The sequence below is a fragment of the Diceros bicornis genome, chromosome 39, assembly GCF_020826845.1.
Source record: "Diceros bicornis minor isolate mBicDic1 chromosome 39, mDicBic1.mat.cur, whole genome shotgun sequence".
NCBI lineage: Eukaryota > Metazoa > Chordata > Mammalia > Perissodactyla > Rhinocerotidae > Diceros > Diceros bicornis.
In genome coordinates this window covers 17717108-17738606 of record NC_080778.1, presented here as the reverse complement: position 1 = coordinate 17738606, position 21499 = coordinate 17717108, and the positions used below count along the sequence as shown (strand labels likewise).

The window sequence follows — 21499 nt, the reverse complement described above, 5'->3', positions numbered from 1 at the left end:
ATCTTCCTTAGCAAAAAAGAGGAGGATTGGCAACAGATGTTAGCTCAGGGCTAATCTTCCTCAAAAAAGAAAAAAAAAAGACATGCCTAGCCATTCATTAGCTATTACATTAGTTTCCCAAACTGTACTTTGGTCTCTTTCATAAATAGTGAATTATTTTAGTGTTTCCTATAAAAAGGAGATATCTATGCTTAGAGTTGATCTATCATAAACCTTTGGAAATGCTTTCTACATGCCATTCAGGTCCAAAAAACATGAGGGCCTGAGTGACGACTTCTTGGATGTCATGATTCATGAGCTTTTGTTGAAAACATTGTGTTTGAAACACAGGCTTGTCTGGGCCAGGTTGGAATGCTCGAGTTTTGTGCTTTCTGGCCTCCCTGAAAACTGGCAGTGTGTTTGGCTTAGATATGATTGTTGACAAGGAATTGTCTTTTGCGTATCTAAACTCTATTAACTGTTGAGCTTGGGTTTGGTTTGGTTTTATTCTGTTCTGGCCGAGATTAGAGCGAGAAGAAAGACCAAGAAGTTGCTAAAAAATTCAGCCAAGTGTTTTTTCAGAGCTTTTATAAACATGGTAAAAAGAGAAAATAGACTTCTTCATTGTTTTACACTAAGTCTTTCACAGGGAGTAAAAAAAGAAACTAGAACAGATGCATTTTTATGAATCTATTTTTATATAAAGCTTTTTTCGTTGGGGCTTATGTTCGCAAACTGACTTTAGTTTTTTTTCTCTTTAGATTATAGATGAAATCTTGAAAATTAATGAAGACACTAGAGTACATGGCCTTGCCCTTCAGATCTCCGAGAACTCATTTACCAACAAAGTCCTCAATGCCTTGAAACCAGAAAAAGATGTGGATGGGTAAGAGAATATGAAAGAAAATCAACTCTTATTGCTAAACAAGTTTTTCTACTGTGATTTTTGTTTTATTCCGCTGTTTCCACTACGTCAGTAATTAAGAGATGAAAGAAATCGTTTCAAATATTTCCAGAGTTTGAGGGCTTGTTAAATTCTGTGTAAGAAAGTTACATATTTGGGAAAATACTCTAGCTGTTTTCTAGTGCTTGGGTGCCATTTTGAAAATAATCATCTTCCACCATCATATTCATTTGAGAAGTTTCTATAAGTTTTTTTTTCCCCCCCCCAAAGCCCCAGTAGATAGTTGTACGTCATAGTTGCAAATCCTTCTAGTTGCTGTATGTGGACGCGGCCTCAGCATGGCCCAAGAAACGGTGCGTCGGTGCGCGCCTGGGATCCGAACCGGGCCGTCAGCAGGGGAGCTCGTGAACTTAACCACTAAGCCATGGGGCCGGCCCATTTGAGAAGTTTCTGTGGGACTTACAGAGTCCTTGGCCAGCTCTCCTCTTCTAGTAGCTTCGTTGCTAATTCTATCAGACCAGAGGGAAAAACCCAGAGATCTGATTCCCCAGCAGTACGATATTCTGCCTTGGTCCCAGGCCCGTTGGGAAAGACAAAACAAGCGCTTGTATTGATAACACAAGGTTTTATTTGAAATTTGAAGGGAAAACTATAAATATCAGGTGCTCTGATATTGGTCTTGGACTCACATCGTGGTGTGACATGAGCTTTATGGGACAAGGAATACTGCCCATCCGTCTGGGAAATCAGGACTTTTCCTGGGGATTAAAAACCTCATCTTCCTACGGGGAAGTGGGAAGTATTTTGTACTGTGGCCGAAAAGAACATACTATATTTAGCATTACAAGGTTGTAAGCAAATTTCTAAAGTTGGTCTTGCAGGGCTGGTTTGAGAGACGTTACTCTAGCCTTTTGTTGTGACTCAGACTTAGGGGAGACCCAAACACGGGTCAAAAAGTTGTCATGAGGGCCGGCCCTGTGGCTTAGCGGTTAAGTGCATGCGCTCCGCTGCTGGCGGCCCGGGTTCGGATCCCAGGTGCGCACCGACGCACCGCTTCTCCGGCCATGCTGAGGCCGCGTCCCACATACAGCAACTAGAAGGATGTGCAGCTATGACATACAACTATCTACTGGGGCTTTGGGGGAAAAAAATAAATTAAAAAAAAACTTGTCATGAAATCTCTGATCCTATACTAAAAGGGAGAAGCCCCGATCAATTAGAAAAATGTCGAGAACCTGAAGGTATCAAGGCATAGTTTCAAACCTTTCATAAAAAGAATTATGAAAACTTTTTAAGTGTCTCCATTTTGTTAATAACCTGTATTGAGGTCATCAGTTTAAGTTAGATAGTTAGGGACTGTTTTATTCTAGATTTGAACAAGGAAGGGCACAGAAGCCATTGGAAAGTACATGTCACTCATTTTTATTCTTGATTTCCCGAGGACATAAGTACTGATGTCAAGTGGGTATCAGACCTATGAATCCAAGTCATACTAGGTGACCCTGGATTTCTAGGAATGATTCTGGCTTTTGATATTGATTGAGATATCAATTTCCTCAAGGATAAAGTGGGCTCTGCTGCAGGACCGTGGCATTGCACACTCCCAGGGGTTCCATTCCATGTGGTCCATTGACCGGAGCTTCCGGGAGTTGTGCAGTGAAGCCTCACGTGGCCTTAACCTGTGGTCCTGCTATACAGGCAGAACCAGAACATCCAAGGTTGGCCCAACTCACAGGACCACGTTGAAGTTTCCTGAAGGACTACTCTAAGGAGCTGATGGCCTTTATTCCTCTCCACTCTTTACTTTATATTTATTTAATATGTCCTATCTATCAAACATTGACTTGCAGGTTATTTGGGATCAATCCATGTGAATTACAGATGAGTGAGTTTTGATTTACAATTCCCTTATTTTCACACGCAGGCTAACAGATGTAAACCTAGGGAAGTTGGTACGTGGGGATGCCCATGAATGTTTTGTGTCACCTGTGGCCAGAGCTGTCATTGAAATTCTTGAAAAGTCAGGTATGATGCTCCTTCAGAAATGCTGCTATTTTATATTTATTGGTATTTACGTGATTTTATTTTATTTATTTATTTATTTATTTTTATTGGTTTTTCTGTTTTTAATAATTGCCATCCTAATAGGTGTGAGGTGGTATCTTGTTGTGGTTTTGATTTGCATTTCCCTAATGACTACTGGTGTTTAGCGTCTTTTCATGTGCTTATTGTCCATTTATATCTCTTCTTTAGAGAAATGTCTATTCAAGTCCTTTGACCATTTTTTAATCAGGTTGCTTGGTTTTTTGTTGTTGAGTTGTAGGACTTCTTTTTTTTTAATTTATTTTTCCCCCCAAAGCCCCAGTAGATAGTTGTGTGTCGTAGCTGCACTTTCTTCCGGTTGCCGTATGTGGGACGCGGCCTCAGCATGGCCGGAGAAGCGCTGCGTCGGTGCGCGCCCGGGATCCGAACCTGGGCCGCCAGCAGCGGAGCACGCGCACTTAACCACTAAGCCACGTGGCCGGCCCAGGACTTCTTTATATATTCTGGATATTACCACTTATCAGACATATGATTTGGAAATATTTTCTCCCATTCTGTGGTTGCCTTTTTTTTTAAATTTTTTGTTTATTGCAGTAACATTGGTTTATAACATTGTAAAAATTTCAGGTGTACATCATTATACTTCTATTTCTGCATAGATTACATCATGTTCACCACCAAAATACTAATTACAACCCATCACCACACACATGTACCGAATTATCCCTTTCACCCTCCTCGCTCCCCTCTTCCCCTCTGGTAACCACCAATCCAATCTCTGTCCCTATGTGTTTGTTTATTGTTATTATTATCTACTACTTAATGAAGGAAATCATACGGTATTTGACCTTCTCCCTCTGACTTATTTTACTTTGCATTATACCCTCAATGTCCATCCATGTTGTCACAAATGGCTGGATTTCATCGTTTCTTACGGCTGAGTAGTATTCCATTGTGTATATATACCACAGCTTCTTTATCCATTCGTCCCTTGATGGGCACTTAGGTTGCTTCCAAGTCTTGGCTATTGTGAATAACGCTGCAATGAACACAGGGGTGCATGTACCTTTACAAATTGGTGTTTTCAAGTTCTTTGGATAAATACCCAACAGTGGAATAGCTGGATCATATGGTAGTTCTATCTTTGATTTTTTGAGGAATCTCCATACTGTTTTCCATAGTGGCTGCACCAGTTTGCACTCCCACCAGCAGTGTATGAGAGTTCCCTTCTCTCCACATCCTCTCCAACACATGTTGTTTCCTGTCTTGTTAATTATAGCCATTGTGACGGGCGTGAGGTGATATCTCATTGTAGTTTTCATTTGCATTTCCCTGATAGTGATTTTGAACATCTTTTCATGTGTCTGTTGGCCATCTGTATATCTTCTTTGGAGAAATGTCTGTTCAGGTCTTTTGCCCATTTTTTAATTGGGTTAGTAGTTTTTTTGTTGTTGAGATGCATGAGTTCTTTATATATTTTGGAGATTAAGCCCTTATCAGATGTATGGTTTGCAAATATCTTCTCCCAATTGTTAGGTTGTCTTTTCGTTTTGTTGATGGTTTCCTTTGCTGTGCAGAAGCTTTTTAGTTTGATGTAGTCCCATTTGTTTATTTTTGCTATTGTTTCTCTTGCCCGGTCAGACATGGTGTTTGAAAAGATGTTGCTAAGACCGATGTCGAAGAGCATACTGCCTATGTTTTCTTCTAGAAGTTTCATAGTTTCAGGTCTTACATTCAAGTCTTTAATCCATTTGGAGTTAATTTTTGTGTATGGTGTAAGGTAAGGGTCTACTTTCATTTTTTTGCATGTGGCTATCCAGTTTTCCCAACACCATTTGTTGAAGAGACTTTCTTTTCCCCGTTGTATGTTCTTGGCTCCTTTGTCAAAGATTAGCTGTCCATAGGTGTGTGGGTTTATTTCTGGGCTTTCAATTCTATTCCATTGATCTGTGTGTCTGTTTTTGTGCCAGTACCATGCTGTTTTGGTTACTATAGCTTTGTAGTATATTTTGAAATCAGGGAGTGTGATACCTCCAGCTTTGTTCTTTTTTCTCAGGATTCCTTTAGCTATTCGGGGTCTTCTGTTGTTCCATATAAATTTTAGGATTCTTTGTTCTATTTCTGTGAAAAATGTTGTTGGAACTTTGATAGGGATTGCATTGAATCTATAGATTGCTTTAGGAAGTATGGACATCTTAACTATGTTAATTCTTCCAATCCAAGAGCACGGAATATCTTTCCATTTCTTTGTGTCGTCTTCAATTTCTTTCAGAAATGTTTTATAGTTTTCGGTGTACAGATCTTTCACCTCTTTGGTTAAGTTTATTCCTAGGTATTTTATTCTTTTTGTTGCAATTGTAAATGGGATGGTATTCTTAATTTCTCTTTCTGCTACTTCATTGTTAGTGTATAGAAATGCAACTGATTTTTGTATGTTGATTTTGTATCCTGCAACTTTACCATATTCGTTTATTACTTCTAAAAGTTTTCTGGTGGATTCTTTAGGGTTTTCTATATATAAAATCATGTCATCTGCAAATAGTGACAGTTTCACTTCTTCCTTTCCAATTTGGATCCCTTTTATTTCTTTCTCTTGCCTGATTGCTCTGGCGAGGACTTCCAGTGCTATGTTAAATGGGAGTGGTGAGAGTGGGCATCCTTGTCTGGTTCCTGTTCTTAGAGGGATAGCTTTCAGTTTTTCACCACTGAGGATGATATTAGCTGTGGGTTTGTCATATATGGTCTTTATTATGTTGAGTTACTTTCCTTCTATACCCATTTTATTCAGAGTTTTTATCATAAATGGATGCTGTATCTTGTCAAATGCTTTCTCTGCATCTATTGAGATGATCATGTGATTTTTATTCTTCATTTTATTAATGTGGTGTATTAGGTTGATTGATTTGCGAACGTTAAACCATCCCTGCATACCTGGAATAAATCCCACTAGATCATGGTGTACAATCTTTTTAACGTATTGTTGTATGCGATTTGCTAGTATTTTGTTGAGGATTTTTGCATCGATGTTCATCAGTGATATTGGCCTGTAATTTTCTTTTTTTGTGTTGTCCTTGTCTGGTTTGGGTATCAGGGTAATGTCGGCTTCATAGAATGAGTTAGGGAGCTTCCCCCCCTCCTCAATTTTTTGGAAGAGTTTGAGAAGGATAGGTATTAAGTCTTCTTTGAATGTTTGGTAGAATTCACCAGGGAAGCCGTCTGATCCTGGACTTTTATTTTTGGGGAGGTGTGTGATTACTGTTTCGATCTCCTTACTAGTGATTGGTCTATTCAAATTCTCTACTTCTTCTTGATCCAGTTTTGGAAGGTTGTATGATTCTAAGAATTTATCCATTTCTTCCAGATTGTCGAATTGGTTGGCATATAGCTTTTCATAGTATTCTCTTATAATCTTTTGTATTTCTGAGGTGTCTGTTGTAACCTCTCCTCTTTTATTTCTGATTTTACTTATTTGTGCCTTCTCTCTTTTTTTCTTGGTGAGTCTAGCTAAAGGTTTGTCAATTTTGTTGATCTTTTCAAAGAACCAGCTCTTGGTTTTATTAATTTTTTCTATTTTTTTTGGTCTCTATTTCATTTATTTCTGCTCTGATTTTTATTATTTCCCTTCTTCTACTGATTTTGGGCTTTGTTTGTTCTTCTTTTTCCAGTTCCTTTAGGTGCATTGTTAGATTGTTTATTTGAGATTTTTCTTGTTTGTTGAGGTGGGCCTGTATCGCTATAAACTTCCCTCTTAGAACCGCTTTTGCTGTATCCCATAAATTCTGGCATGTTGTATTTTCATTTTCATTTGTCTCCAGGTATTTTTTGATTTCTTCTTTGATTTCTTTGTTAACCCAGTCGTTGTTCAGTAGCATTTTGTTTAATCTCCACGTATGTGTGGCTTTTCTGATTTTCTTCCTATAGTTGATTTCCAGTTTCATACCATTGTGGTCATAAAAGATGCTTGGTATTATTTCAATCTTCTTAAATTTATGGAGACTTGTTTTGTGGCCTAATATGTGATCAATCCTGGAGAATGTTCCATGTGCATTTGAAGAGAATGTGTATTCTTCGGTTTTTGGATGGAATGCTCTGTATATATCTACTAGGTCCATCTGTTCTAGTGTGTCGTTTAAGGCCAATGTTTCCTTATTGATCTTCTGTTTGGATGATCTATCCATTGGTGTAAGTGGAGTGTTAAAGTCCCCTACTATTATTGTGTTACTGTCTATTTCTGTTTTTATGTCTGTTAATAATTGCTTTATATATTTAGGTGCACCTACATTGGGTGCGTAGATATTTACAAGTGTTATATCCTCTTGTTGGATTGTTCCCTTGATCATTATGTAATGCCCTTCTTTGTCTCTTTTTGCAGTTTTTGTTTTAAAGTCTATTTTGTCTGATATGAGTACTGCTACCCCAGCTTTCTTTTCATTGCCATTTGCGTGGAGTATCTTTTTCCATCCCTTCACTTTCAGTTTGTGAGTGTCTTTAGGTCTGAAGTGTGTCTCTTGTATGCAGCATATATATGGGTCTTGTTTTTTTATCCAGTCAGCCACCCTATGCCTTTTAATTGGAGCATTTAGTCCATTGACGTTTAAAGTAGCTGTTGATAAGTATGTACTTACTGCCATTTTTTAACTTTTTTTCTCGGTGTTTTAGTAGTCCTTCTCTGTTCCTTTCTTCTTCTATACAAAATTGATGGTCACTTTAGTTTGACCTCTGTCTGAAAGTTGTACTCTTTAACTTCCCTCCTCCCTCCTTTTATGTTTGTGATATCATATCTAACCTCTTTTTTGTGCATTTGTATCCATTACGTTCTTATCATGGAAATAGATCATTTTTCCTATTTGTGGTCTTCTCTTTTCCCCTTAAATCAGTCCCTTTAACATTTCTTGTAGCACTGGTTTCTTGGTGACAAACTCCTTTAATTGTTGCTTTTCTGGGAAATTTTTGATCTCTCCTTCCATTTTGAATGATAACCTTGCTGAGTAGAGTATTCTTGGCTGTAAGTTTTTTCCTTTTAGCACTTTAAATATATCGTGCCATTCTCTTCTAGCCTGTAAGATTTCTGCTGAGAAGTCAGCTGATAGCCTTATGGGGTTTCCTTTGTATGTAACTTGACATTCTCTTGCGGCTTTTAGGATTCTCTCTTTATCTTTAATTCCGGACATTTTGATTATGATGTGTCTTGGTGTGGGCCTCTTTGGGTTTATCTTGTTTGGGGCTCTCTGTGCTTCCTGTACCTGGATGTCTGTTTCCTTCCTTAGGTTAGGGAAATTTTCATCTATTATTTCTTGAAATAGATTCTCTGCCCCTTTGTCTCGCTCTTCTCCTTCTGGGACACCTATAACACAGATGTTAGTGCACTTGATGTTGTCCCAGAGGTCCCTTAGACTGTCCTCATTCTTTAATTCTTTTCTCTTTTACCTGTTCACCTTGAGTAATTTCTTCTAGTCTTTCATCCAGCTCACAGATCCGTTCTTCTGTATCCTCTACTCTGCTTTTGAGTCCCTCTAATGAATTTTTCATTTCCACTATTGCTTTCTTCATTTCTGATTGGTTCTTTTTTATATCTTCCATTTCTTTGTTGACATTCTCACTGAGTTCATCTATTCTTCTCCCCAGATCACTAAGCATCCTTAACACTCTTAGTTTGAACTCTCTGTCAGGTAGGTTGCTCATTTCTGTTTCACTGAGTTCCTTTTCTGGGGTTTTGTCCTGTTGCCTTACTTGGAATGTATTCTTTTGCCTCCTCATTTTGCCTCTTTCCCTGTGCTTGTGTCTACGTATTAGGTAGGTCAGCTATGTCTCCTGCTCTTGGATAGGTGACCTTATGTAAGTGATGCCTTAGGAGGCCTCCAGTGTGCTTCCCTCAGTTCTCAGTGTTTCAGGAGTGACCCCTATGTGGGCTACGTGTGTCCTTCTGTTGTGGCCTGTTTGCTCTCCCTGTAGGCGCCCAGGGAGGCCGAGTTATGCTCCTGGCCAGCTGTTGTAATGCTCAGCTGCTTGTAGTTGTTGTGGGCCCTTCAGTCTCTTTATCAGGTGTGGGGAGCCCCAGCATAGTTGGCTGCAAGTTCTAATACCACATTTGTGTTGCAGTATTTCTTTTGAGTGAGTATGCCTCCAGCATGGCAGGTTGTTAGGCTCAGGGCCTCACAATTGCTGTAAGCCTCTAGCCTATTAGGTCTCTTGTCAGCTCTCTGAGGATTGCAGCTGGATGGGGCTGGCCTCAGGCACAGGAACATCCGATTGTTTCAGGCTGTGGAAGGTGGGGCAAACCTCCTATGTGGGTCTTTGAGAAGCACAAGTCTTCTGCAGCTCACAAGCCCTGCCGCCCACAGGTCCACACACACAGTCAACACAGTCCTGCCCCGTGTGCGTGCCCCGACCTCCCCAAGTGGACCCAGTCTCTCCACGGCGGGAGCTCCACACACTCTGCCACCGCCCCACACTCTCCACCCGCTCCTTGTGCACACCCTGCCCCGCTAAAGTCGGCTCAGTTGCCAGGCTGCAGAGAATCCAGTCACCAATCTATGCAGGCCCACAAGTTGCCTGAGGGCTTGTTGTTGGGTGGGGCCAGTCTCTAGGGTGGGCTGCCTGCCCTGGCTGAGCTGGATTAAATCAGTGCTCTAGCGGGTGGAGCAGACCCTGGGCTAGCAGGCCTCAGGGAGAACTCCAATGGCATCTGTGTCAGCATGCCCACACCAGGCCACAACAATGGCCGCCGCCAATCCCAGTCCCTGGAGAGGTCTCACCCCTCACCGAGATGCACTCAGGGCCTATTAGGTGAGTCTCTTTTCACCACAGCACTGTGCACCTTTCTTTCTGGTGATTTTAGGTTGCTTTTTGAAACGGGTGAGTTTGCATGTGGGCCCTTTAAGAGCCGGTTTTACTTTCTTTGTGAACCGGGTTTTCTGGGGGTGCTCCGCAATGTTTTTGCAGCCGGCAAAGTCAGGTATTATGCCACTCGTCTCGATTGTGCTGGGTCCAAAAAATGCCCCCAGTGGGGGCGCTCCCGGCTCAGGGCCCCGCGCCTCCAGGGGGGCTGCGTACCTGTGAGCTGCTCCCGGCGGCCGTGACGCTGGCGTCTTGTGAAGGCGGCGTTTTTCTCTCCAGAAGGGAGTTTCTGCCTCTTCCACCTCAGTTAGGATTGTCCGTTGTTGCAAGAGTTCCTCTCATCCAGTTTTCAGTTCTGTCTCAGGGGTGATTTTTCCACGAGTAGTTGTACATTGGCTGTGTCCGCGGGAGGAGGTGAGTTCAGAGTCTGCTTACACCGCCATCTTGACTTCTCTGTCTATTTATTATTTTTTTTTGTGAGGAAAGTCAGCCCTGAGCTAACATCCATGCTAATCCTCCTCTTTTTTTTTTGCTGAGGAAGACCAGCTCTGAGCTAACATCTATTGCCAATCCTCCTCCTTTTTTCTCCCCAAAGCCCCAGTAGGTAGTTGTGTCGCAGCTGCACGTCCTTCTAGTTGCTGTATGTGGGACGTGGCCTCAGCATGGCCGGAGAAGCGGTGCGTCGGTGCGCGCCCGGGATCCGAACCTGGGCCGCCTGTAGCAGAGCGCACGCACTTAACTGCTAAAACACGGGGCTGGCCGTACGTGATTTTTTAATAAGGATTTATTTCTGGAAGATTCTAATTGAAACATGGAATAGTATTCAATATTGGCTTTCTTTATTTTTCTCATCTTTAGGGAGCTACAAATAACTGTGGCAGATTTTTCTAATAATATTGACTGTATTACAGTTTTAAAGAGAAATTGGTAAAGATGAATGATTAATCTGTTTTGAACAAGTTTCTCATGAAGTAATCAAAATAACTACATTGAAAAATGATGCAAGTTTCTACTTCTCAAATCTGTCAATATGTAGACCTAGATAAGACTTATATTTAAGACTTAAATGAGGACGCTATGAGATATAGTTTAGGGTATAGAAACCTAGACTGGGATTTATCAGTGAGCGGTATCTCTTTCAGGAATCAGTATTTAATTTCCATCAGTCTCCCTTTGACCTTGCACGTTTATGTCAGTGACATAGAAATGAATAATTTCTTTTTCCTGGTTATCAAATTTAATGAGTAAAGTATTACTGGTGGTTTCATATATTTAAGGGCTTTCTAACTGGGTGCATAAAATTCAACTAAGTTTTTCTCTACTCCAGCTTCAGTAAAAAAGAGGCAAATGAACTTCCAAAATATATGCCAGTGTTCTATTAGAAGAGTAACTTTCAAGATATACCTTTAGGACATTAGCCATTTAGCTTAAATCTCTGAGATGATCCAAATAGTGTTTTTCCATCATATGGATTATCAGGATAATTATTCTCAGTCATTCTACCATATAATTCTCAAAAAAAAGAGTAAATCATGACTAGTAGAATATAGTAATGCATTTTAGGAAGAAATTCAGTAAGAATTGGCACTAAAAGGGTTTGAATAGAGAATTTTGTTTACTTGCAACATGACTCCTGGCTTATACAGTCATGCGTCGCCTAACAATGGGGATACTTTCTGAGAAATGAGTCATTAGGTGATTTTGTTGTTGTGTGCACATCATAGAGTGTACTTACACAAACCTAGATGGTGTAGCCTACGACAGCCTAGGCTATAGGGTGCTAATTTTCTGGGACCACCATCATATATGCAGTCTGTCGTTGACCGAAACGTTACAAAGCACATGACTGCAGCCATAGTAGGTTGGTACTCACAGGGCCAAGTTTTAAAAGATTATTTTTCCTTAAGTTAAAGCTATATGGGAGGAAGGCTCTGAAGTTTTGATTATAATACTGAATTTCCATTTGGCGGTTAGGTGTCAACTTAGATGGGAAGAAGATCTTGGTGATAGGAGCCCATGGGTCTTTGGAAGCTGCCCTACAATGCCTGTTCCAGAGAAAAGGGTCCATGACGATGAGCTCGCAGTGGACAACACCTCAGCTTCAAAGCAAGGTAAGCATCTCTCATCTTGCAAACATAATCTTAAATGCTGTATTAGAAAAGGAGAAAGACTGGAAATGTGTAGGCCAGGCATTTAACCTCAGAAGTTAGAGAAAGAACAACAGAAAGTCTCAAAGGATGAAAACAATGAAGAGCAAAGATTAATGAAATAGAAAACAAATATGTATGAGAAATTCTCAACAAAGCCAAAAGTTAGTTCTTGGAAAAGTCTAGCAAAATAGACACATCACTAGCCAAAATAATCAAGACAAAGAGAGAACACCAGCAATGTTAGGAATGAATAAGGGGACATAACCAGTGAAACAAAAATTATTTTTTTAAAAGGAGAATATGAACAACTTTATGCTGGTGAAATCAAAAATTTGTATGAAATGAAATTCATTTCATACAGAACTAGAAAATGTAACGACATGGACTTAAGTAAAATTGAAGAGACTTGTATACATTAAAGATAGTGAATCAGTCTACCCACCAAAAAAGCAAACAAAACAGGCAATAGGCAGTGTTATAAATGAGTTCTGCCAGTCCAAGAACAGATCATAATCTTTTCTCCAGAGAATAGAAAAAGACACTTCCTAACTCATTTTATGAGTGCCCAAACCAGACAAGGACAGGATGTTAAAGGATAATTACAGGCCAATTTCACCTATGAGTATAGATGAAATAATCGTTAGCAAAATATTAGAAGATCAGATCCAGCACGAGGTTGGGGTTTTCATAAGATTGTAAGGGTGGTTTAACCTCAAAAATTTGTTAAAATCTGTTAGTGTAATTCACACATCATCAGATTAGAAACTATGCTCTCACCAAATCAAAGTAGATGCAGAAAAGTCATTTAATAAAATCTAGTACCCATTATGATGTTTTTCTAAAAAACCTTTTAGCCTAGGAATTTAAAGAAATTCTTTAACCTGATAAAACATCTATAAAAAGTTGTAGCAAGTATCTCATTTAATAGTGAAATATTGGAAACATTTCTTTTAAAATTAGGAAAGACAAGGGTGCTTGTTATCAGTACTCTTAATCAGCATTGTATGGGAATTCCTAGACGATGCAGTAATATAAAGAAAGGAGGAAAATATACAACGATAGGAAAGGAAGACCCCAAACTGTCATCCGTCCTAGATAATATGATTATCTACATAAAAAGCCCAAAAAGGATCTGGAAAAAAATATGAGAATTAATAAGAGTTCAGCTGAGCTCTTGGATATAAGATCAACATGGAGAAACCAATTACGTTTCTAAACACCATACCCACATTTAGAAAATTCATTCTTCGAAAAATACAATTTCTAATAGCAATGAGAATATAAGATACTTAGGACTGTATTTAACAACAGTTATTTCTGACCTTTTGAAAGAAATTATGTGATTTTGAAGGAAGTCATTAAGAAGACCTAAGTAAAAGCAGAAAGCGTGTTCATGGATAAGAAGACTCAGTATCTTCTCCCCTAAAAATCTAAATTTGAATCAAAATCCTGATGTACTATTGTTTTGTAGAATTTGACAAGACAGTTTTGAAGAAAGCTAGAGCTGTAAACATCAACATGGAAGAATTTTGTAAAACAGCATTCATTGAAGAAAAAGCAAGTTGCAGGAGGATATATTTCATGTGACACCATTTATATTAGGTCTAAAAGCAATAATATATATATGTATTAGGGCTGTATACATAAAAAGTCAAAGTATAAAGAAATGAATGGGAACTATGAACCAAATCAGGAAACCATTTACAGGGACAAAGAAGATGTGGATGTAGCTAGAAAGGAGACTCACTTATGTTGGTCATGCCTTTTTTCTTAAACTCAACAATGGGTGGGGTGTCCAGGTATGTTATATTATTCTTTTACATTTTCACGTCTGAAATAGTTAATAAAGTTTTAAGTTCAAAAAATGTCACGCATTTCACAAATTTCAAGCAAAGTGAAGTTATATGAAAAGCGCATTAAGTACGATTTTGTTGCAGAACAAAATCTAAAAATACACATTCCTCGCGTTGCAGTTTGAGAATGGAAACAAGGAGCAAGTTGCAGCCCTGCCCAGGGAAGGCAGGTATTGAGCGAGACTTGTAATGTTTGAGTGCAGGCGGATCTAATATATGCAATTCTTTCTTGTTGTTAAGACCCCTCAGAAACGTGGTCTTGCAATTAAAATCGAACCTGTGTGCTTTTTTAGTGGTCACCACGTGGTGGCAGCCTATTCAAGAAAATTCAAGGACGATGTTTTGTGATTTAGAGCCCAGAATTTCTGATTTGGAAACTTAGTGGAAGAGGAAAATAAACCTTGCCTTGAACTGAACAGCTGCCGTGAAAAAGAGAAAAAAACCTTCGTTGGCAATTCACTGTTTTCACAGCTGTCACAGATACTTTTTGCTAGTTGTATCTGTATTTTTGAAAAACAAAGACATCTTTCAAAGTACTTTTTTATTATGGGAATAAATCCCCTGGACTCTTCTTTGCGATAAATCTCATCCTAACTTTGAGAACAGTTGAGTGGCCTTACTCTCTAGATAATCTAGAAATTTGGGTAACATTCCTGTTTTCATCCTTCTGAGAAAGTTTTCTTTCATAGTTGGTGGTGCACACACATTTTGTTTCCTGAGTTCTTGGTACTTAGAACGGCATCGCCGTGAATCTTAGACGCTGTCGACTTTCAGTCTTTTTGTTTTTTTTTTTTTACATTTTTCATTTATTTATTTTTCCCCCAAAGCCCCGATAGATAGTTGTATGTCATAGCTGCACATCCTTCTAGTTGCTGTATGTGGGACGCTGCCTCAGCATGGCCGGAGAAGCAGTGCGTCGGTGCGCACCCGGGATCCGAACCCGGGCCGCCAGCAGCGGAGCGTGCGCACTTAAACACTAAGCCACGGGGCCGGCCCCCAGTCTTTTTGTTTTTTATTGCTTCATCTTCATAGCCAAAAACATGGAAAGAAAGGTTCAGGGCTTCCTGTACCTGTCCTGAAGTTTTTATTTGGTCTCTGGTACTTGGCCCCCTCTACCTGGCCGACTTGTATATGGCAGGCTCCCTTCCCACCACAAGATAGAGCCTCTCTTCCCAGTTTTCACACCGGCAGCTACCACTTCACTAGCCGTGTACCTCCCCATGATATGCCTCCATGCTCCTGCCTGATATTTGACTTTTCACTATTCCAGTGTTTTATTTCTAAAACACAGGCCATTGCTGGGCCTCGTTCCAAAGGGTCAGCAGGCCCTCTGCAGACCACAGTGGTGGCAGTTCACCTGGTACAAAGAGCACCTAAGCAGGGCTAGCATCCTGGGGCACCCGGCTGGGACAGGCTGTGTCCACCCTTGCCACACCCTTGGGAAAGCTTCACTGTGACAAACGCTGAAAGTACAAATTTAACAACAGATTGGGATTTTTGTCTCATTTCGTCATCAACGAATAAAACATGCATTTTTAAGGGTATAGTCCCTTTAGCTTCTCATTGTCAGCCGTGATAAGTGCTGGGGAAAGAAAAGGGCAAGCAAAGGATTGTGGCTATTAGGTCGAAGGAAATCATCTTTAAAAAGCATTTCTTACATGCTTATTTGTACCTGACATGGAACAAGACCTGCTGTTGGCCATCTGGTGGAGATTCCCAAAGCCAAGGGCATGAGGGATCTGGGGATCAGGGGGTGGCCATGTAACTCTAGAATCCTGTCTACACCTCCCAAACCGCACATGGCCTTTCAAGTCTGGGATGCCCTGCAAGCAGTTGCAGCCCACTGCACCCAGGAGGAACTGCCTTCGAAGGTGTGGACTCAGACACAACATTTGTGTCGTCGTTAAGCAGTAGAACATTGGCTTTGGTGACAAACAGCCTTAGCTGTTACTTAACTTCTCTGAGCTGCTTCTCTGCTTGTGCATCGAATGGGGGTCATAATACTCCCTACCTCATAGGGCTGTTGTGAGAATTCAATAATCATGTAAGTTGACTCAGCACAGAACTTGGCACCTGTTAACATCCACATTAATAGCTTGGCTGCTGTTAAATGGTGAGTCAGGAAAGCCACTGGCAAGTTTCACCATGCAGATGTGTAATTGATCCACTGTGGGTCGGCAGGTGGGTCAGTCAAATCGTAAGGAGATAAACTGATAAAATAGCCTGACGTATGTGGTTCCAGTGTTTGGCCCGGGGAAGGAGAGAGTTTCTCTATCTGTGGGGTCTCCCAACAATATGTGGAAGCCAAGGGAACTAAACCAATGCAAAACTAAGAGATGATGTCCCAGTGAGAATAGGTGCCCAGCTTCGGTCAGCAGGATTGTTATCAGCTTTAAGGAATGGAAGGGAGAACCCTGTGCTCCCCACCTGTGGGCCTGTTCCTTCCTGTGACTCCTGTGTCATTCGGAAGATGCTCCACTTCCATTTATGTCTTTTTTCCCCCCCAAAGCCCCAGTAGATGGTTGTATGTCATAGTTGCACAGCCTTCTAGTTGCTGTATGTGGGACGCGGCCTGAGCATGGCCAGACAAGCGGTGCGTACGTGCGCGCCCGGGATCCGAACCCGGGCCGCCGGCAGCAGAGTGCACGCACTTAACCACTAAGCCACGGGGCCCCATTTATGTCTGCTGGGGATTCCTGGTTTACCAGTTGTTCCTTCCAGGCCCTACAATTTTGAGGAATAGTTCCATCAAGTCAGCTAAATAGAGATGGATCCTTTCTCTGTCAGCCTGCCTGAATCTAAGGGTATTCTTTGGATACTGATTATGCATAAAATCTCTGCAGAGCCTGAGCGTGAATAATCGAGATTTGCCTTTTTAGAGTTTTACAGAAAAGAGTAGACTTCTGTATGCGGTAGCTTTGTAGCTGTTTCCTGTCTGAGTGTATCATTGAAAATGAAGACTAAGTTTCCTGCTGTGGGTCTGAGCATCACTCCTGGGCTTTGAGATGCATTGTGCATTTTCATGCAGGGGAGGGGAAGAATGTCTGGGCATTTGTCCAAATTAGCCACATGCTCTGGAGCATCAGATGTCAGGAAGCCAGAGCACTGGGTGTGGTGTTTTTGAGTAGGGCTTAGGAATCACCATTTTTCCTCTACCCAAATGTAGGCCCCACAGTCAGCTTCCCAGGGCCCTGGAGTGGAAGGGCACCCCTATGTGGGGACGGGACAGAGCCATCTGCCCAGTGAGAATTGGCCTGGATTTGGAGATAATCTCTTCCCCACCCTAATGAGTTCACCCTGATGCCAAAAGCAATCTGAGGTGAGAGAATGTTCTGCATTTAGTGTTTATGAGGCAGAGCGGTACCCCTCTCCAGGGAAAAGGGGTTGACAGGTACCTCAGGACTCTGTATGCACACCCATCCCTCGTTCCACTAGCTGGGGAGCCTCTTCTGAACGTGCAGTTAGACACAGCAGGAAGATGGTGGTGAAAGAGCTCCAGCTGTGACGGATCAGGTCCATCCCGGCTGTGTGTGTAAGAAATAACCTAGAAAGAAAAGAACCGTTTTATTTAGTTTTTCCCAGAGGATCTCGTTTCTCCTTCTGAGCACAGAGACCCTCAAAACTAGTACTAGCAGAAGAAGGAAAAAATAATAGGTCTTTCACATTTGAAGGATCAAAGTGTAAGTTTTTTGAGCAAAGCTAAATTATCACAAAGTCATTTCCAGCGTAAGTTTAGTGCATAACATGGCTTTTAAAAGTGAATTGGAAGATTCTGTATATATTTGTATTATACCTATGAAATCTTGAAAAAAGAATAATCTCTTTTCCAAAGATTGGGGGAAAAAAAACCTTAGCTTTTAAACTGGGCTAGATTAGTGAGTTACATGATAATTCTTTTTCTTTTTTTTTTATATTTATAATTTTTAATGCATTTATCTTTTAAATCCTGTAGGAAATAAGAAGTGGAGTTACAAAACAAAAATACAAAGATACTGGCTTTTCTGGAGGTCTTTATTTCTTCATACAGCTTGGAGTTACTGTCTGGTGTCCTTTCCTTTCAACCCCAAGGATTCCCTTTTGCATTTCTTGTAAGGCAGGTCTAGTGATAATAACTCCCTTGGCTTTTGTTAATATGCAAATGTATTAATTTCTCTCGGTTTTTTGCAGTACAGTTTTGCTGGATATAGAATTCTCGGTTGACAGATTTTTTTCCCCCCGGCATTTTAAATATGTCACCCCACTGTCTTCTGGCCTCTAAGTTTTCTGATAAGCATGATAATTCTTTTTTGTTTGTTTGTTTATTTTATTTTATTTTAATTTTTTTGTGAGATCAGCCCTGTGCTAACATCTGCCAATCCTCCTCTTTTTTTTTTTTTTTTTTTTTTGCTGAGGAAGATTGGCCCTGGGCTAACATCTATGCCCATCTTCCTCCACTTTATATGGGACGCCGCCACAGCATGGCTTGCCAAGCAGTGCGTCGGTGTGCGCCTGAGATCTGAACCGGCGAACCCTGGGCCACTGCAACGGAGCGCGCACACTTAACCACTTGCATCACCGGGCTGGCCCCCCTGATAATTCTTTTTAACAAGACAGGGTACACTTAAAACAGTATCATATTGTAATGGTGATACATTAATTGAGTTAGTGGTTTCTGTGAATCAGACACTCTCCTTTACTCATGTTATCTGGTTGATTCCACACAGTCGTCCTATGAGGCAGTTCTATCCTTCTCTCATATTACAGATGAGGAAACTGAGGCTTAGAGAATTAGAGACTTGCCAAATATCTATAATTTTAAAATGATGGACGTACCACCTACAGCCTGGATTTTTTAGCCACTGTCCCATGTCAGGTCTTATTCCGGATAATCACATAAAGTCTAATCTCTAATCTTTTTTTTTTTTTTCTGTGAGGAAGATTAGCCCTGAGCTAACATGTATTGCCAATCCTCCTCTTTTTGCTGAGGAACATTAGCCCTGGGCTAACATCTGTGCCCATCTTCCTCTACTTTACATGGGATGCCACCATAGCATGGCTTGATAAGCGGTGTGTAGGTCTGCGCCTGGGATCCGAACCTGCGAACCCCAGTCTGCCAAAGCGGAGCGTGCGAACTTAACTGCTGTGCCACCGGGCCAGCCCCTCTAATCTCTAATCTCTAAAATGCAAAAGTACCCGACAGCTTGGATGTGGAACGTTAGAAGGACCAGGGTCCAAGACACTGGACTTGTGTTGAGTTCACTGTTGTTTTATCCAATAGTTAGTAATCCCACAGACATCCTTTTAAGAGAAGGGAGCTAAAGTGGAGTGAGTGTCGTTTCCTCCCTGAGGCCTGGGCCCGTCACTACTCTTCAGAAGGGCTGGAGTCCACCCTATTGAGAGGGCAGGGCAGGGGCACCCTGGTCCTGTGTGGACACACAGGACAGCTTCATCAATGGGAGTGCCTCTCCTCCCACACCTGTGACGGGTGGATGGAGGAGATAGCTTCCAACCCCGGGTACCACAAATCTTGTGCCGAGCAAATACCAAGGTTACTCTGTGATGTGTGATTAAATGACCTGAACTTTCCTTGACAGATTTTTCTCTGTTCGTTGGACTGCGAGTGCCTGTGGCTGTCAGCTCCCCTTCTTTTCACTCCTGCTTCTGCCTGATCATTGTTTTACTTATTCACACCAGAAAAGATGAATAGAACATTTTTTAAAACCCCCAAATCAGGCCCTTTATATTTAGCAGTGTTGAGAGAAGGATTTGTGAGAGAATCTGTTGAAACTAATGGGTGTGCAATCAAGAGGGAGCCATGTAAAGTGACAGACTTGGTCATCTTAGGTGGCTCAAGGTGTATATTGCACAAGAGGAGCAAGGCTCCAGGCTCCTGCAGAGAACAGGCCAGTAACATCACCTCCGGTCCACTGACGTATCATCCTGTTTGCCTTTGTATACCATCAGCAGAGCCTGACTCCGTCTTTCACCCCTTCTTCTCCAGTGCAAATGCTTCTGAGGGATGTAGAATTAGAATACTTTAATCGGAAGGTCTTAAACTTAATCTATGATAATAAAACATATTTGTGCAAAGGTTTAGTTTCCAAAGCTTTTTCCTATATTATCTCATTAATGTTACACCCTGAAAACGAGGTGTTACGCAGAGTGTCCTAACCCTGGTGTTCCATGAAAAGAAACAGAGTCTGGACGTGAATCCACGTCTTGTAACCCCACCCACAGCCCTCTTCCCACTGCACCTCAATTCCTTTCTATCCAGTGCAACTTCCTCCCTATCCAGAGGAGGCAACTGAGGCCTGGAGAGTTAGTTACTCAAAGGAAGTGGAATGCAGAAATCTGTTGATGTGCAATCTGAGGTTCAGAATTGGAAAGCACAGATGTGTCAGGAAATGCAAAGCTAAATTTCCCACAGCCACATCAGTTCACATCAGTTCACATCAGTTCGAACCCACTACAGATATTTATGTATGTGGTTAACAGCACAAGCATGAATCGTGAGGGCCGTCCTGCCTCTGTGAAGCATGGCTTGTGTAGTGTTGCCCTGGGAACAGCAACTTGGGCATTTCCTCATTTTTGTGCTGCATGGTTCTGAGCCTTTGTCATAGTAGAGTCCCTCTCAGCGCGCGCGCGCGCGCACACACACACAGGCTTTCTCTCTCTCTCTCTGCTTTACTTTTTAATTTTATTTTATTGCTAGGGTGTAAGGAAGGGAATTATTTATTTATTTATTTATTTATTTATTTTATTTTTGCTGAGGAAGATTAGCTCTGAGCTAACGTCTGTGTCAGTCTTCCTCTACTTGGTATGTGGGACACTGTCACAGCATGGCTGGTGAGTGGAGTAGGTCTGCGCCTGGGATCTGAACCGGCAAACCTGGACCACTGAAGCAGAGTGCGTGGAACTTGAACCACTCAGCCACGGGGCTGGGGCCTTTTTTTTTTTTTTTTTTTTTTTGCTGAGGAAGATTTGCCCTGAGCTAACATCCATTGCCAGTCTTCTTCTATTTTGTATGTGGGACACTGCCTCAGCATGGCTGACGAGTAGTGTAGGTCCACACCCAGGATCTGAACCCGTGAACCCGGGCCGCCAAAGGGGAGTGTGCAGAACTTAACCACCATGCCACGGGGCCAGCCCCAGGAATTATTTTTGATCAATCATTCAAAGTATATCTGTTAGTAGATTTGAAGTTGCATTTTCCTGATTTTATCATCTGTCATAACTTACATGAGTATCAAGCTCATTTGAAGAGGGATTAACTGTCTTTTCTATCATTTTGGACACAACTGAGTATCTTGAGTATTCTCTTCTCATACACTGAGCAGTAAATACCTTGAATGATGAAGGAAGAGGTGAACTTAGGAACATTTAGAGAAAGGAAGGTCATTTATTATCCTCTAGGGGAAAAGTTTGGTAGATAGTGCTGTAATCGTAATCCCTAATTGTCCATTTGGCTTGTAGTCATTCTGATTTATGAAATAACCATAAGAAAGGTCTTTTAATTTTTAAAGCCAGTCATCTGTTCTACTGATCACAGATGAGAGTGGGAAAAAGAAACATACTCAATTCCTGAAAGGAAAAGATTCTCCCAGGATGAGATCACTTGGTGTGTGTGAAGTGGGGGAGTACCTTTTGCTGAAATTGTCATTCTCTTATCTTGCCAAAGTATTGCACCATCTGAATGAAAGTGGTTTGACACACTTATTTTAGAGTTTTTATACAGTTATTTTAATGTTTCTATT

At 41.2% G+C, this 21499-nt stretch overlaps 1 protein-coding gene across 4 annotated transcripts in view; it reads left to right on the top strand.

Moving 5' to 3' along the window:
• MTHFD1L (methylenetetrahydrofolate dehydrogenase (NADP+ dependent) 1 like) overlaps window positions 1-21499 on the top strand; it is a 209112-nt gene that overhangs the window by 13674 nt on the left and 173939 nt on the right. For all 4 annotated transcript variants that reach the window (XM_058534152.1, XM_058534153.1, XM_058534154.1 and 1 more), the window contains exons 5-7: window positions 741-865; window positions 2808-2908; window positions 11738-11874. In XM_058534152.1, coding sequence (XP_058390135.1) covers window positions 741-865; window positions 2808-2908; window positions 11738-11874 — 363 coding nt within the window. The remainder of the gene's footprint in view (window positions 1-740; window positions 866-2807; window positions 2909-11737; window positions 11875-21499) is intronic.